The sequence below is a fragment of the Gracilinanus agilis genome, chromosome 3, assembly GCF_016433145.1.
Source record: "Gracilinanus agilis isolate LMUSP501 chromosome 3, AgileGrace, whole genome shotgun sequence".
Taxonomy (NCBI): domain Eukaryota; kingdom Metazoa; phylum Chordata; class Mammalia; order Didelphimorphia; family Didelphidae; genus Gracilinanus; species Gracilinanus agilis.
The window spans coordinates 578,942,813-578,956,145 of NC_058132.1; the positions used below are offsets into that span (position 1 = coordinate 578,942,813).

Genomic DNA, 13,333 nt, shown 5'->3' on the forward strand with positions numbered 1-13,333 from the left:
AGTCAGCCTTTGATGTCATAAGGGAATTCATCATTATAAAATGCTTGAGGTTGGATATGTAGTTTTCTGAGGTGGGATGGATGATGAGAGAGATTTACTATTTTAAAAAGATTACAGAGTCATAAATTTAGAGGTTGGAGTTCTTTAAATTCAACTCTGTCATTTTACAGATAAGAGCAAATAAACTAAAGTCTCAAATAGTTAAGATGATTTGTCCAAGTTCACATAAACAGTAAGTTGCAGAGGTGTTATTTGAACTCAGTTTTTCTGACTACTTTTCATTCTACCAAGCTGTCTTTCACTTTCTCATTTCCCTATAGCTCTCCTTTTATTTATTTTTATTTTATTTTATTTAGGGTGTCATATACTACTCTATCACCTTTGGCTAGCCAAAAGTTGGGCTCATGATATTCAAGACTGCATACTTTGAGACTTCTGCTGTAGAATCACAGAAAAGTCAGAATCTTCCCAAATCTGGAGAGATAGTCAGTGTTGTCAGAATATAAATAAAAGAAAAAGGATCTTTGAACAAAAATTTTGAAGGTGTTAAGCAAAATCGTTATTAGTAATAATAAGCAAAATTATTAACAGTGTTAAAACAGTTAACAAATCAAGTCAAACTGGCAACCTCATTGTAAAGGAAGGCGCCCTCTTTATTGACAGATAGCAAAGAAGGTGTCTTGGTAGGTGTGGAGAAAGTGATAGGTTACTAAGTTGGGGCAGGACATTACAATTGACTCTACTAAGAAAGGTGATCTGGCATTCACATGCAGCTAATAATCACCCCTCTCTGTTTTATGGGACCCCTCTGCATCCTTTAATCTTTGCTAAGGAATCAAAAATACTAGACTTGCTGTCTCCTTGATGGATATTAGAAACACCCTTAATTGTATAAGGATAGGCAAGGACAGAGATACATCTTTCAGAACTTACCTCTGAACTTAATGATAACACCAGATACCTTTTTACTTACACAACTGCTAATTTGATAGGAGATGATAATCTCTTCCTTTTAATGATTTAAACTAGCTTAGTGGAAAAAGCTGAATTTCTGAACTAAAGGACATAGAAAAGGAACTTAAGCAGATACATAGTTATAATACTAAATCATTGTAATATCAGTTACAAAGTAGAATTATAATTTTTCATGACATCTATTTCAGAAATTATATTTCAGGTATTTATTCATTGTTAATATTTATTCATTCAGAAAGGTGTCATATTTTTTCATGTTTCCACCCTTTTTTTTCTTGCTCTCCATCAAGGTAGTTCTCTAGTAACAGTAATACCATAAAAAAATAAATTATATTCATTAAACTATGCGTTTCGCACAGGAAAACCATTACTTAACCATACTCCAAAGAGATCAAAGAAAAATAAAAGAATCTCTATAAAGCAAGATTACGTGCCTATCTCAAATATCAAGCTAGGTCTAAGACTGAATGAGATCATGTAATCATAACTCTAAAAAATCCAACCTTTTAGGAAAAAATATATTTGTACTGGCATTAGAAAGGAAACCATGCTAAAGTATGGAGGATTGGGTTCTCTTCCTATTGTTATCACTGAATTGCATTTGTGTACTGCAAATGAGTCCTGTTTGAGAAGTGATTTTTTTTTTTAGCCATTAAACTTGTAAGAATGTTGCCAGAATGGTCTAATAGTAGATAGAAATGTTAGAGTATTTATTTCCACTCTAATTGAGGCCTTAGTTTTACATACCAAGTTTGTTTCTGTAAGAGTTAAATTAAGGAGTTCGACAAAGTGAGAGTAGCAGTTTAACAAACTTTGTTTAATTTAAGAAAGAAGTACAGATAGAGAAAAGAGGAAAGGGAGATTATTAATTGTATACACTATAAATATACCTAGAATTTCTAATAACTACCTAAAATTTCCTAATGCTATTTCTATCTTCTCAGGACAGGTTCTTCTGCCTGACACACCAGGCCTGTCCACCCTGTAAGATCTATAAATTATTCACTAACTCCCTAAAATAATAGACAGCTACCACTCACTCCTTCAATCAGTTTTCTATAGTAGCCCACATTTCTGTCAGTAGCCAACTGCCAGCAGATCCTTGCTTTAGAGATAGACCTCCTGCTCTCTAGAGATCCGAGAGGCAAAAGACCTTCAACTGATGTAGGAGTTTGTATTTTCTACTATATATAAGTAGCCCTTATTTTAATAAGGAAATGACATTTTCAGGAATATGGTTTTGGTACATGTGTACAGGATTGTAAGAGCAGAATAGGTTAAGTGGAGCTTAGAATTCTGAGAAGCTGAACTTGAGTGACACAGACTGACAGGTGAAGGGGAGCAAGGCATTGTAGGAAGGAAGAACCTAGACTTTTGGATCGGGGATCTCTGAGTGAGAGCAGGAAAGTAGCTCACCCAGTGACCATTCAATAGCCAGCTCAAAGGGTTTCTTTGGACAACCATACCCCAAAGCCTGGTGTTTTGGGTCAGCTTCACCTATCAACCTAAAGAGATTGTGGTCTCTATACCTGAGGGGTCTGTGGACTCTGGGAACCCCAGAGTGGACCCCGAAGACTCCTAACCCCTACTTGCTTTACATAAAAGAAGCAATTATACTTCCAGTAATATAGATTTTAGATTGGATGAGAATAGGGGAAGGGAAGGTGAATTTCTGATTTCAGCCATTTGGGCTGGCCAAGGAGAAGGACCTGGTGGGATTAAATATTAGGGATTCCTAAATACCTCTCCTCTCTCCCCACCTTCAGCTATCTTAATCTTACCACAGTAAAAATTGATTCACAGTCAGGTAAAGGAGATTTTATTCAGGGGACACAGAGGGACCAAGGGGTCTGAGAGGCTACAGCTCAATCCAGACTGTCTGAGCAGGACCCCCTGCTGTCCTATTTTTACCCAGGGGGAGGCTTTTGCCTGAAGAGGATCTGAGGTTTACCCAGCCAGGGGTACTACCAACATTACCCACTAGTGAAGACCCCTCTCAAGCTTCCAGCACTTTCTCATTCTGTGATAAACCATCTTTACAGAGAATTTCCCTTTTTTCCCCAGTAATACTGATATAGGGAGAGATAGCTTTTGACAGACATTCACACACGTCTGGTTCCCTTTACCATCCAAACCCTCAGTATCAGTATTACAGGATCTAGTGAAGAGAATACTGACTGCAGTATACTTAATCCTGCCATGTGTTTCTCCATGGCTATTTAAGTGTTCCGTAAAGGAAAGGAGAGGAAATAAACCATCAATTAATTCTGTAGAAATTGTTATATTTCAAGTTTCACAACTATATAGCTCCAGTTGAAGATGATGGGTATTAAAAGAAAAATTTGAACTTTTTATTGAGGGAGAAGCTTATGTTGGTTAAAATACTGTGAAATTTCCCAAAGGCAAGCCAGTTCACTCTTTTCCTACTTAATCTGAGAACATTTTGTCATCCACACATGCTTTGACCAAGATTTATGTGCCAAGACATCATCCCGATAGTCTTCAACTGCATGTCTTTGTGGCAAATCCCTTATTCTCTCTAGCGTGTTTCCTCAAACAAAGAGGTTTAATTAGATGGCTTTAAGATCTCTTTTCTAGCAATAGGATCTTTGGACTTTTGGTATGTTAGACTTTCTTCAACCACTTTTTTCTTCTTGTAAAGTTGTGGCAAACTCTTGATTATGCCAGGTAGAACAAAGACTGGATGAAATTATATGATCCTACATTCAGAAGATTCAGCCTTTTAGGAAAAAAAGTAATTATTGTATTTATGGTGGCCTTAAAGAGGAAGATTGTGCCAAGGTATAAACTATTGGGCTGAAATATGCATTCTTCTTATTCTTATCCTATTCATCTCTTCATTTTGGAGGCTTTATAATTTCCCCGGGCTTGATGATAATTAGTACAATGTAATGGAAGAAGACAGGAACATTTCAAATACTTCAACATATATTGGGTATAACTCTTCAGTTGATCTTTTCTCTTGGACATCCTCCATGAAAGTGATAGATACCTAATATGTCTTTTCAGCTCTCAGTCTGTGATCTTATGAATTCCTTTTGATTATATCTAAGCCCAACATAACTGTACCATTGTCAAAAGTTGTGATAAGTTGTGATAAGAATCCTTTGCCTTCTTTTTTCTTTTTTAAAAACCCTTACCTTTCAAGTTGGAATCTATATTGTGTATTGGTCCAAGGCAGAAGATCTGTAAGGGTCAGGCAGTAGGAATTAAGTAACTTTCCTAGGGTCACAGAACTAGGAAGTGTGTAAATCCAGATTTGAACCCAGGACCTCCCATCTCTAAGCCTTGCTCTCAATCTACTGAGCTACCTAACTGCCCCTTTACCCAATTTTTTCTGAGAGAGGCAAGTATATCCTGTGAAATATATATAATATATATGCATATATATAACTGGGGCAACCTGACATCATAATTGATTGATGGAGTTAAAGTTCGGAAGATCTTGAATTGAATCTTGTGTCAGCTTCTTGTTAGCTATATTAACCTGGTCAAGTTACATAACTTATTTCAGTATGAGTTTCCTCATTTAGAAAATGAAGCACTTACAGGTTTTGAGTGAGGTAATTTGTATAATACTTGTTATGCATTATACATTAGAACATTTGTTAAATGTAATTTTCTTATCTTTAATAATAATGTAATTAACCTTTAATTTACTGGAAAAGCCTACTTCTGTTGCTGCTAGTCAAAATGAGATCTGTTATTAAAAACCTGTAGCCAGGAAATCTGATTTTAATGGTTTTCTTCTTTAATTAATATAAAATTTAAAGATCGGTATGTTAGGAATGGAATTTTTAACTCTTAAAAAAGAATTTAATAAAAAATAAAATAAAAGTAAAAGTAAAATATAAAATTAATAAAAGTCCATCTTATATATGCATTCATGAGTATGTATCACTAGAAAGTCTAGCATAGTGACTTACACTTAATTTTTTATTGACTAAAAACATGATTAAGCAGATTTTTAAAAACTCATCAACTACTAAAGTGATTGCAAATCTATGGCATGGGTGCCAAAGATAGCACACAGAGTGCTCTATGTGGACATGCAGCCACCCTCAATGCCTTCCCCACTCTCTGCCAGAGTTGGTTACCAGAAAGGCAGAGGCCCTTGGGCAGAGCTGCTTCCCTCCCCCTCTCCACTATGCCTAACCTTTTTTCACATCCCTGAACCCAATGGGAGTGCACAGGGGTTAAGGTGAGCAGCTCACAGGCAGCAGAGCTAGAGGGGAGTAGAGCACTTATGCCACTCCTCTTGCCCCACGCTCAATGAGGACATTCCTTACTTCACCTGCCCCTTCTCCCACCACCCCAATGGGAGTGTTTCCTCTCTCCCCTGTGGTGGGTAAGTGGTGGCAAAAGGTGCCCAGCACTTGGTGGGGGGGAGGGGTAGCATGGCACTCAGTTTAGAGGGGGTGGGGATGGGACCCGGCACTCCATCTCTAAAAGATTTCCCGTCACTGAACTACTAGTTCTAGAAATTAATTATTTCTCCACACACAGGTCTGAAAATAAAGATAAAACTGATACAAATAATNTTGTGGTCTCTATACCTGAGGGGTCTGTGGACTCTGGGAACCCCAGAGTGGACCCCGAAGACTCCTAACCCCTACTTGCTTTACATAAAAGAAGCAATTATACTTCCAGTAATATAGATTTTAGATTGGATGAGAATAGGGGAAGGGAAGGTGAATTTCTGATTTCAGCCATTTGGGCTGGCCAAGGAGAAGGACCTGGTGGGATTAAATATTAGGGATTCCTAAATACCTCTCCTCTCTCCCCACCTTCAGCTATCTTAATCTTACCACAGTAAAAATTGATTCACAGTCAGGTAAAGGAGATTTTATTCAGGGGACACAGAGGGACCAAGGGGTCTGAGAGGCTACAGCTCAATCCAGACTGTCTGAGCAGGACCCCCTGCTGTCCTATTTTTACCCAGGGGGAGGCTTTTGCCTGAAGAGGATCTGAGGTTTACCCAGCCAGGGGTACTACCAACATTACCCACTAGTGAAGACCCCTCTCAAGCTTCCAGCACTTTCTCATTCTGTGATAAACCATCTTTACAGAGAATTTCCCTTTTTTCCCCAGTAATACTGATATAGGGAGAGATAGCTTTTGACAGACATTCACACACAAGTCTGGTTCCCTTTACCATCCAAACCCTCAGTATCAGTATTACAGGATCTAGTGAAGAGAATACTGACTGCAGTATACTTAATCCTGCCATGTGTTTCTCCATGGCTATTTAAGTGTTCCGTAAAGGAAAGGAGAGGAAATAAACCATCAATTAATTCTGTAGAAATTGTTATATTTCAAGTTTCACAACTATATAGCTCCAGTTGAAGATGATGGGTATTAAAAGAAAAATTTGAACTTTTTATTGAGGGAGAAGCTTATGTTGGTTAAAATACTGTGAAATTTCCCAAAGGCAAGCCAGTTCACTCTTTTCCTACTTAATCTGAGAACATTTTGTCATCCACACATGCTTTGACCAAGATTTATGTGCCAAGACATCATCCCGATAGTCTTCAACTGCATGTCTTTGTGGCAAATCCCTTATTCTCTCTAGCGTGTTTCCTCAAACAAAGAGGTTTAATTAGATGGCTTTAAGATCTCTTTTCTAGCAATAGGATCTTTGGACTTTTGGTATGTTAGACTTTCTTCAACCACTTTTTTCTTCTTGTAAAGTTGTGGCAAACTCTTGATTATGCCAGGTAGAACAAAGACTGGATGAAATTATATGATCCTACATTCAGAAGATTCAGCCTTTTAGGAAAAAAAGTAATTATTGTATTTATGGTGGCCTTAAAGAGGAAGATTGTGCCAAGGTATAAACTATTGGGCTGAAATATGCATTCTTCTTATTCTTATCCTATTCATCTCTTCATTTTGGAGGCTTTATAATTTCCCCGGGCTTGATGATAATTAGTACAATGTAATGGAAGAAGACAGGAACATTTCAAATACTTCAACATATATTGGGTATAACTCTTCAGTTGATCTTTTCTCTTGGACATCCTCCATGAAAGTGATAGATACCTAATATGTCTTTTCAGCTCTCAGTCTGTGATCTTATGAATTCCTTTTGATTATATCTAAGCCCAACATAACTGTACCATTGTCAAAAGTTGTGATAAGTTGTGATAAGAATCCTTTGCCTTCTTTTTTCTTTTTTAAAAACCCTTACCTTTCAAGTTGGAATCTATATTGTGTATTGGTCCAAGGCAGAAGATCTGTAAGGGTCAGGCAGTAGGAATTAAGTAACTTTCCTAGGGTCACAGAACTAGGAAGTGTGTAAATCCAGATTTGAACCCAGGACCTCCCATCTCTAAGCCTTGCTCTCAATCTACTGAGCTACCTAACTGCCCCTTTACCCAATTTTTTCTGAGAGAGGCAAGTATATCCTGTGAAATATATATAATATATATGCATATATATAACTGGGGCAACCTGACATCATAATTGATTGATGGAGTTAAAGTTCGGAAGATCTTGAATTGAATCTTGTGTCAGCTTCTTGTTAGCTATATTAACCTGGTCAAGTTACATAACTTATTTCAGTATGAGTTTCCTCATTTAGAAAATGAAGCACTTACAGGTTTTGAGTGAGGTAATTTGTATAATACTTGTTATGCATTATACATTAGAACATTTGTTAAATGTAATTTTCTTATCTTTAATAATAATGTAATTAACCTTTAATTTACTGGAAAAGCCTACTTCTGTTGCTGCTAGTCAAAATGAGATCTGTTATTAAAAACCTGTAGCCAGGAAATCTGATTTTAATGGTTTTCTTCTTTAATTAATATAAAATTTAAAGATCGGTATGTTAGGAATGGAATTTTTAACTCTTAAAAAAGAATTTAATAAAAAATAAAATAAAAGTAAAAGTAAAATATAAAATTAATAAAAGTCCATCTTATATATGCATTCATGAGTATGTATCACTAGAAAGTCTAGCATAGTGACTAAAAACATGATTAAGCAGATTTTTAAAAACTCATCAACTACTAAAGTGATTGCAAATCTATGGCATGGGTGCCAAAGATAGCACACAGAGTGCTCTATGTGGACATGCAGCCACACTCAATGCCTTCCCCACTCTCTGCCAGAGTTGGTTACCAGAAAGGCAGAGGCCCTTGGGCAGAGCTGCTTCCCTCCCCCTCTCCACTATGCCTAACCTTTTTTCACATCCCTGAACCCAATGGGAGTGCACAGGGGTTAAGGTGAGCAGCTCACAGGCAGCAGAGCTAGAGGGGAGTAGAGCACTTATGCCACTCCTCTTGCCCCACGCTCAATGAGGACATTCCTTACTTCACCTGCCCATTCTCCCACCACCCCAATGGGAGTGTTTCCTCTCTCCCCTGTGGTGGGTAAGTGGTGGCAAAAGGTGCCCAGCACTTGGTGGGGGGGAGGGGTAGCATGGCACTCAGTTTAGAGGGGGTGGGGATGGGACCCGGCACTCCATCTCTAAAAGATTTCCCGTCACTGAACTACTAGTTCTAGAAATTAATTATTTCTCCACACACAGGTCTGAAAATAAAGATAAAACTGATACAAATAATAAAGACAAATAAAAATAAAGATAATAAAGATACAATTTCTTAGTGAGGTCACTGATAGCATTCATTGTTCACTTTTCTGAGAGTGATCAAGATTTTAAGCAATATCCCCTCAATCAAATTCAGTTGAGAACATTACCCTGTAGTGAGATTGTTAGAGATCCAGTTCAGCTACATCATCCTGCAAGTTATTATCAAAGGCAACAGAAGACTTAAGTTGACTTCCTTCCATCTACAGAGCACTGTGCTTTCTGTAGCCCTAATAAATGCTACATTGATGTCATTTGTTTTATCCTAGTATATCTTATCTGTATTAAAGTGACTGGTTTTCATCATTAAATCTGGAAAAGCAGTGGAGTTCAATTCAGCTAAAATATTTACTATGCATCTTCTATTTAGAAATTACTGCTAAGGCCATTTGTTTATTGAATGAACCCTATATTCTTATACCAAATATAAACTACTTTGTCATTTGAAACTCTGCCATTTTTCACCTTTCTTTCTTACCAGACTTTTTTCACCTTAACTTCTTCCAGGAATGCTGTGGTCAAATTATATTGGTTTATTTCTACTTGCTGTCTTTTCCTCTCAGAGGATGCTTTTCTCTAAAAGCTCTGTCTTCACTGGCTCTCCTTCCTGCTTTCCTGCTTTTCTCTTGCCCCCCCCCCCCCCCATCCTCTGTTGTTTAGAATTCCTGACCCATCAAAATGTAACTACTTTCCATATATGCTTGTTTAGGTCCAATTAGGATGTGACATTTTTTTTAGGACTCAAACTATTTTTGCTTCTTTGCATCTTAAGTGTTTAGCATAGTATAACCACTGTATGATTCAATAAGCACTTTAATACTTATTGCTGTCATAAAGATGGAAAAATGACATGATCTTCTCTGTCCTTTACAAGCTTATATTTTCCTGGTGGATCAAAGATAGTATAATTAAATACAGTAAGAGATAGAGAGGCACAGAGGCAGGAAAAATTCAGGTGGAGGAGGCAGGACTAGGTTGAAAGTGCAAAAAAAGCTTTGCAGAAAAGAAAAATTCTGAGCTGATCCTTCAGGGAAGAATAGTTATTATGGCACAATTAGGAAGGAATATTCATTAAAGGCACCAATGATAGCCTGCATGAACTTTAAGGAGCTGGGAAATGGTCTATCAAGTCCAGTGGTCAAATAGTTCAGTTTCATTGGAAAAGAATTTGTCAAATAATATAAAAATAATTAAAATCATCTGGTGGAAGGGGTTAGATTGAAATTATAGTGCATTTGGATGTACTTAAATGTATTTTAATGAATTAGTAATAAGTAGTGTGGATAAAATTGTTGGTGTCATTAACAAACCAGAACCAATAAATACCAAAATCAAAATTTAGGAACCAGTGAGGGTTTATTGAGTTCACCTGTGCATATACAGAGATTTCCCCAAAGGAACAGAGACAGGTTTATACAGGTTTAAATTTAGTCAATAGGTGAATTACATATGGGGTAGCTCAGGCATTGCTGTTGCTGGCAGCCTCCACACGGGAATGTGGGATGTGCCATCTTTTGGTTGGAGGAGACTTTTGTTGGGCTGATAACAGTCTCTTCAGGTTAACCAGCTCTTGTAACCTTGCTTGCTCCGAAAGACAGGCTGTTCTTGATGCTTCTGCACAAACGAAGCTCCCTATAATGGGGATTGGAGGGATAGGTGAGCCTTCAAATCAGTGTCAGGTCAGGAAAGAGGAACCACAGAAAAGTGGCATTGCTCTGGCTTTTTTCTGCTGCCCACAGTTCCCCTATTTGAGACACTTAAAAAAAACCAACAAAACTTCCCAAATCAGTATCAGTATAAGCAGTAATGACTAGCAGCTTATGGAATAGATAAAAGGGCCATAGTACACACAGTACTAATAAAAGAAGCTAAATAAAGCAATCCAATACAGCCATAGCTTTAGAGGTGTCAGGTCCATTGTCAGTGTCCATGATCTTCAGGTATCTGTGATTGGATCAGAGTCAATTTAAGGAATTAGTTTCCAGGTCACTTTTGGAGATGCTCCAGCTAATATTGCTAAAGCCTGTTAGTTATAAGACCTCATATAATTGATAAAGTCTGATAAAATCTGAAAAAAAGATAAAAATTAAAGAAACTACAATAAGAAAAAATCCACTCCCCCCATCTCTGACAAATTCTAATCAAATTTATTTTCCAATAATTAGTTTATATGGTGAAAACTTATAAACAGTAGAACTAAGAAGAACATTAAAGTGTACAAGGCAAATAAGTACCTTATACTTGAATCCCATTATGGCAGGTCAGAGGTTTTAGAGTATTTTATCAAGATTAACGTTCTTAAAAAAAATACATTTTTGTCTGTCATTGTTAGAGAAATTTGCTATGAAAGGAGGCAAGATTATAACAGCATTAATTCTGGTTCTCCAAGCCTAAGCCTGAGAGTGATGTATTATAGGTATGAAGAATAAAAATCTTTTTAGTTCATGGTTAACTTTTTGGAAAAACCAATCATACAGCAAAGTTCCACATTCTTCATAGAGTATCCTAGTATGGCTCTGGATAAAGCAGGTGAGAAATATTACTCTTCACAAGGGAAATAATATAATGGGGAAACGAGTCAAGAGGATCCTATCTTTTCCTATGCAATGCCATCTTGTCACTGTTTTTACACGGGCATCTACCTGTAGCAGTTCTCAGGTCATATTCCTTTGAGCAGCTTATGACATTTCTCTCAATGTTTTAATGATCATTCAGGCAAAATTTATACCTTAATTCAGAACTTAGAACAATATCAAATGAAAGTCTTCAGAGGTTTTACTTCAAAGAGCATATTTTGATAATCATAGTTTAGGGCTAGATACGGATATTTTTTTATTCTCATGTTGTTGCAATAAGAGTTCATTAACCTCTATCAAAAAACATGTGAATATAGTGTCATACATGTTACAGACACAAATAGTGAACAAAATCACCAAATCTTTTATATTTTCTACAGCTATTTATATGTATTTATGGGAGGTTTAGGTCTTCAGTGTATCCATTTATTAACTATAAAAATATCATAAGGAAACAGAGCCACTTTGTGACCAAATCTTTGCCTAATTAATTTTACTAGCTAAGCAAAATTTTCACGCAGTACCTGTTACGTGTCAAGTACTATGCTAAATACTTGGGATTAAAAAAAAAAAAGTCAAAAGGGAGTTTCTGCTCTCAAGTTGCTATTTTGCTTGTTTTTGTCTATGCACATGTGACAACCATCTGTATACGTTTGTATTTTGATTAAGAGGAAGGAATTTAAAGTAAAAACATGAATTTCAAGGCCACAGTATAAACTTGTTGTAAATTTAAATTGTTTTCTAACATTCATTTAATTTTTCAAAATCAATGAAACTAAAGTTGAATATTTTCAAAGTATCCTTTGGTGTCAGACTTAAAAACTTTTAAAAAGCTATCCTGTAATATTTTCAAGTGGAATATAATGTAGTATGTAGACTGAAAATTTATTGATCACAAATTAGATTACTAGATCTAATATATGTTTTTGAAGTGTATCATAAATGGGTTGAAAGAATAATAGTATTTTGAAGATTTGTTTTTCATAGTGGATTTGACCTCCAAAGCTTAGCATATATAGAAAGGAGACTAAAGACAATTCAAAAATGTAATTAAATAATAAAATAAATTTCTAAGTTATCTTCTGTATTGCTATCTAATGACTTAAAATGTCCTTATATTCTCGGAATAAATATTGTTATGTATGTATGCTTTCATCTACCTTTTTCTCTGTGACTAAAGACTGCTAGAATGACTATAACCTAAACCTTAAAATAGTAACTGAAACTTTTCTAAGATGCTTTTTAGTTTTAATTTATTTTAATTTGTTTATGTATGTATATATAAATATGTATATATGCATGAGACACTTTGAAGGAGTGTGTGTGTACACAAATTGTCTCATTTAGATGGAGAGTTGGAGTACTGGCTATTCATAACCACATTCTTTAATTGAATTAATAAAACAGTGTTTTCTTTGTCTTATTTCTTTCAAATTGCCAAAATTCATTTAAAGAGTAAATGTTTTTAGTTCTTCTTTGATGTTTAATGGTACTTTTCTTCTATAGGAAATTAATTTATTTAAAGTAATTATTTTCTATTTATAGAGAAAAAAGAAGAGGATTTTGCTGAGAAGAGGATAATAAAGAAAAGAATTAAAGAACTGAAAGTTCTAGATTCCAAAATTGCCCAGAACCTTTGTAAGTTAATTATCTTCTCATATTAGTTATGTGATAGAGCATGTCTGGTTTGTTGTCTTCTCTTTTCCTTAGGTCCTATTATACATTTGTTCATTGTGTGTTTACACAGTATAATGTTTATTAAAATATAGCTTTTGGTCCCAAGGCAATTTAACTGGTTAAATGCTTGAACTTAAGAAACAGAAATAAAGGATTTAAAGAATGAATTAAGCTTCCTTCAAAAAAAGTACTACCATTTATATGTGTTCTTGGAGATTATAAATAAATGACCAAAATATAGAATAAAAGAATAATAGCATTTTGAAGACTTCTAAAAAAACCTTTACTTCTGTCTTAGAACTAATACTAAATATCAGTTCCAAGGCAGAAGAGATTTGGCACTTGGCATTAAGTGAAATACTCAGGGTCATTCAGCTAGGAAGTATCTGAGGTCATATTTGAATCCAGAATCTCCTGATTTCAAGTCTCTCTCTCTCTCTCTCTCTCTCTCTCTCTCTCTCTCTCTCTCTCTCTCTCTCTCTCTCTCTCT

The 13,333-nt window shown here is 35.8% G+C and overlaps 1 protein-coding gene across 1 annotated transcript in view; it reads left to right on the forward strand.

Moving 5' to 3' along the window:
* DIAPH3 (diaphanous related formin 3) overlaps window positions 1-13,333 on the forward strand; it is a 423,660-nt gene that overhangs the window by 163,569 nt on the left and 246,758 nt on the right. The window contains exon 18 of the mRNA XM_044670603.1: window positions 12,714-12,804. Within this exon, the coding sequence (XP_044526538.1) occupies window positions 12,714-12,804 (91 nt within the window). The remainder of the gene's footprint in view (window positions 1-12,713; window positions 12,805-13,333) is intronic.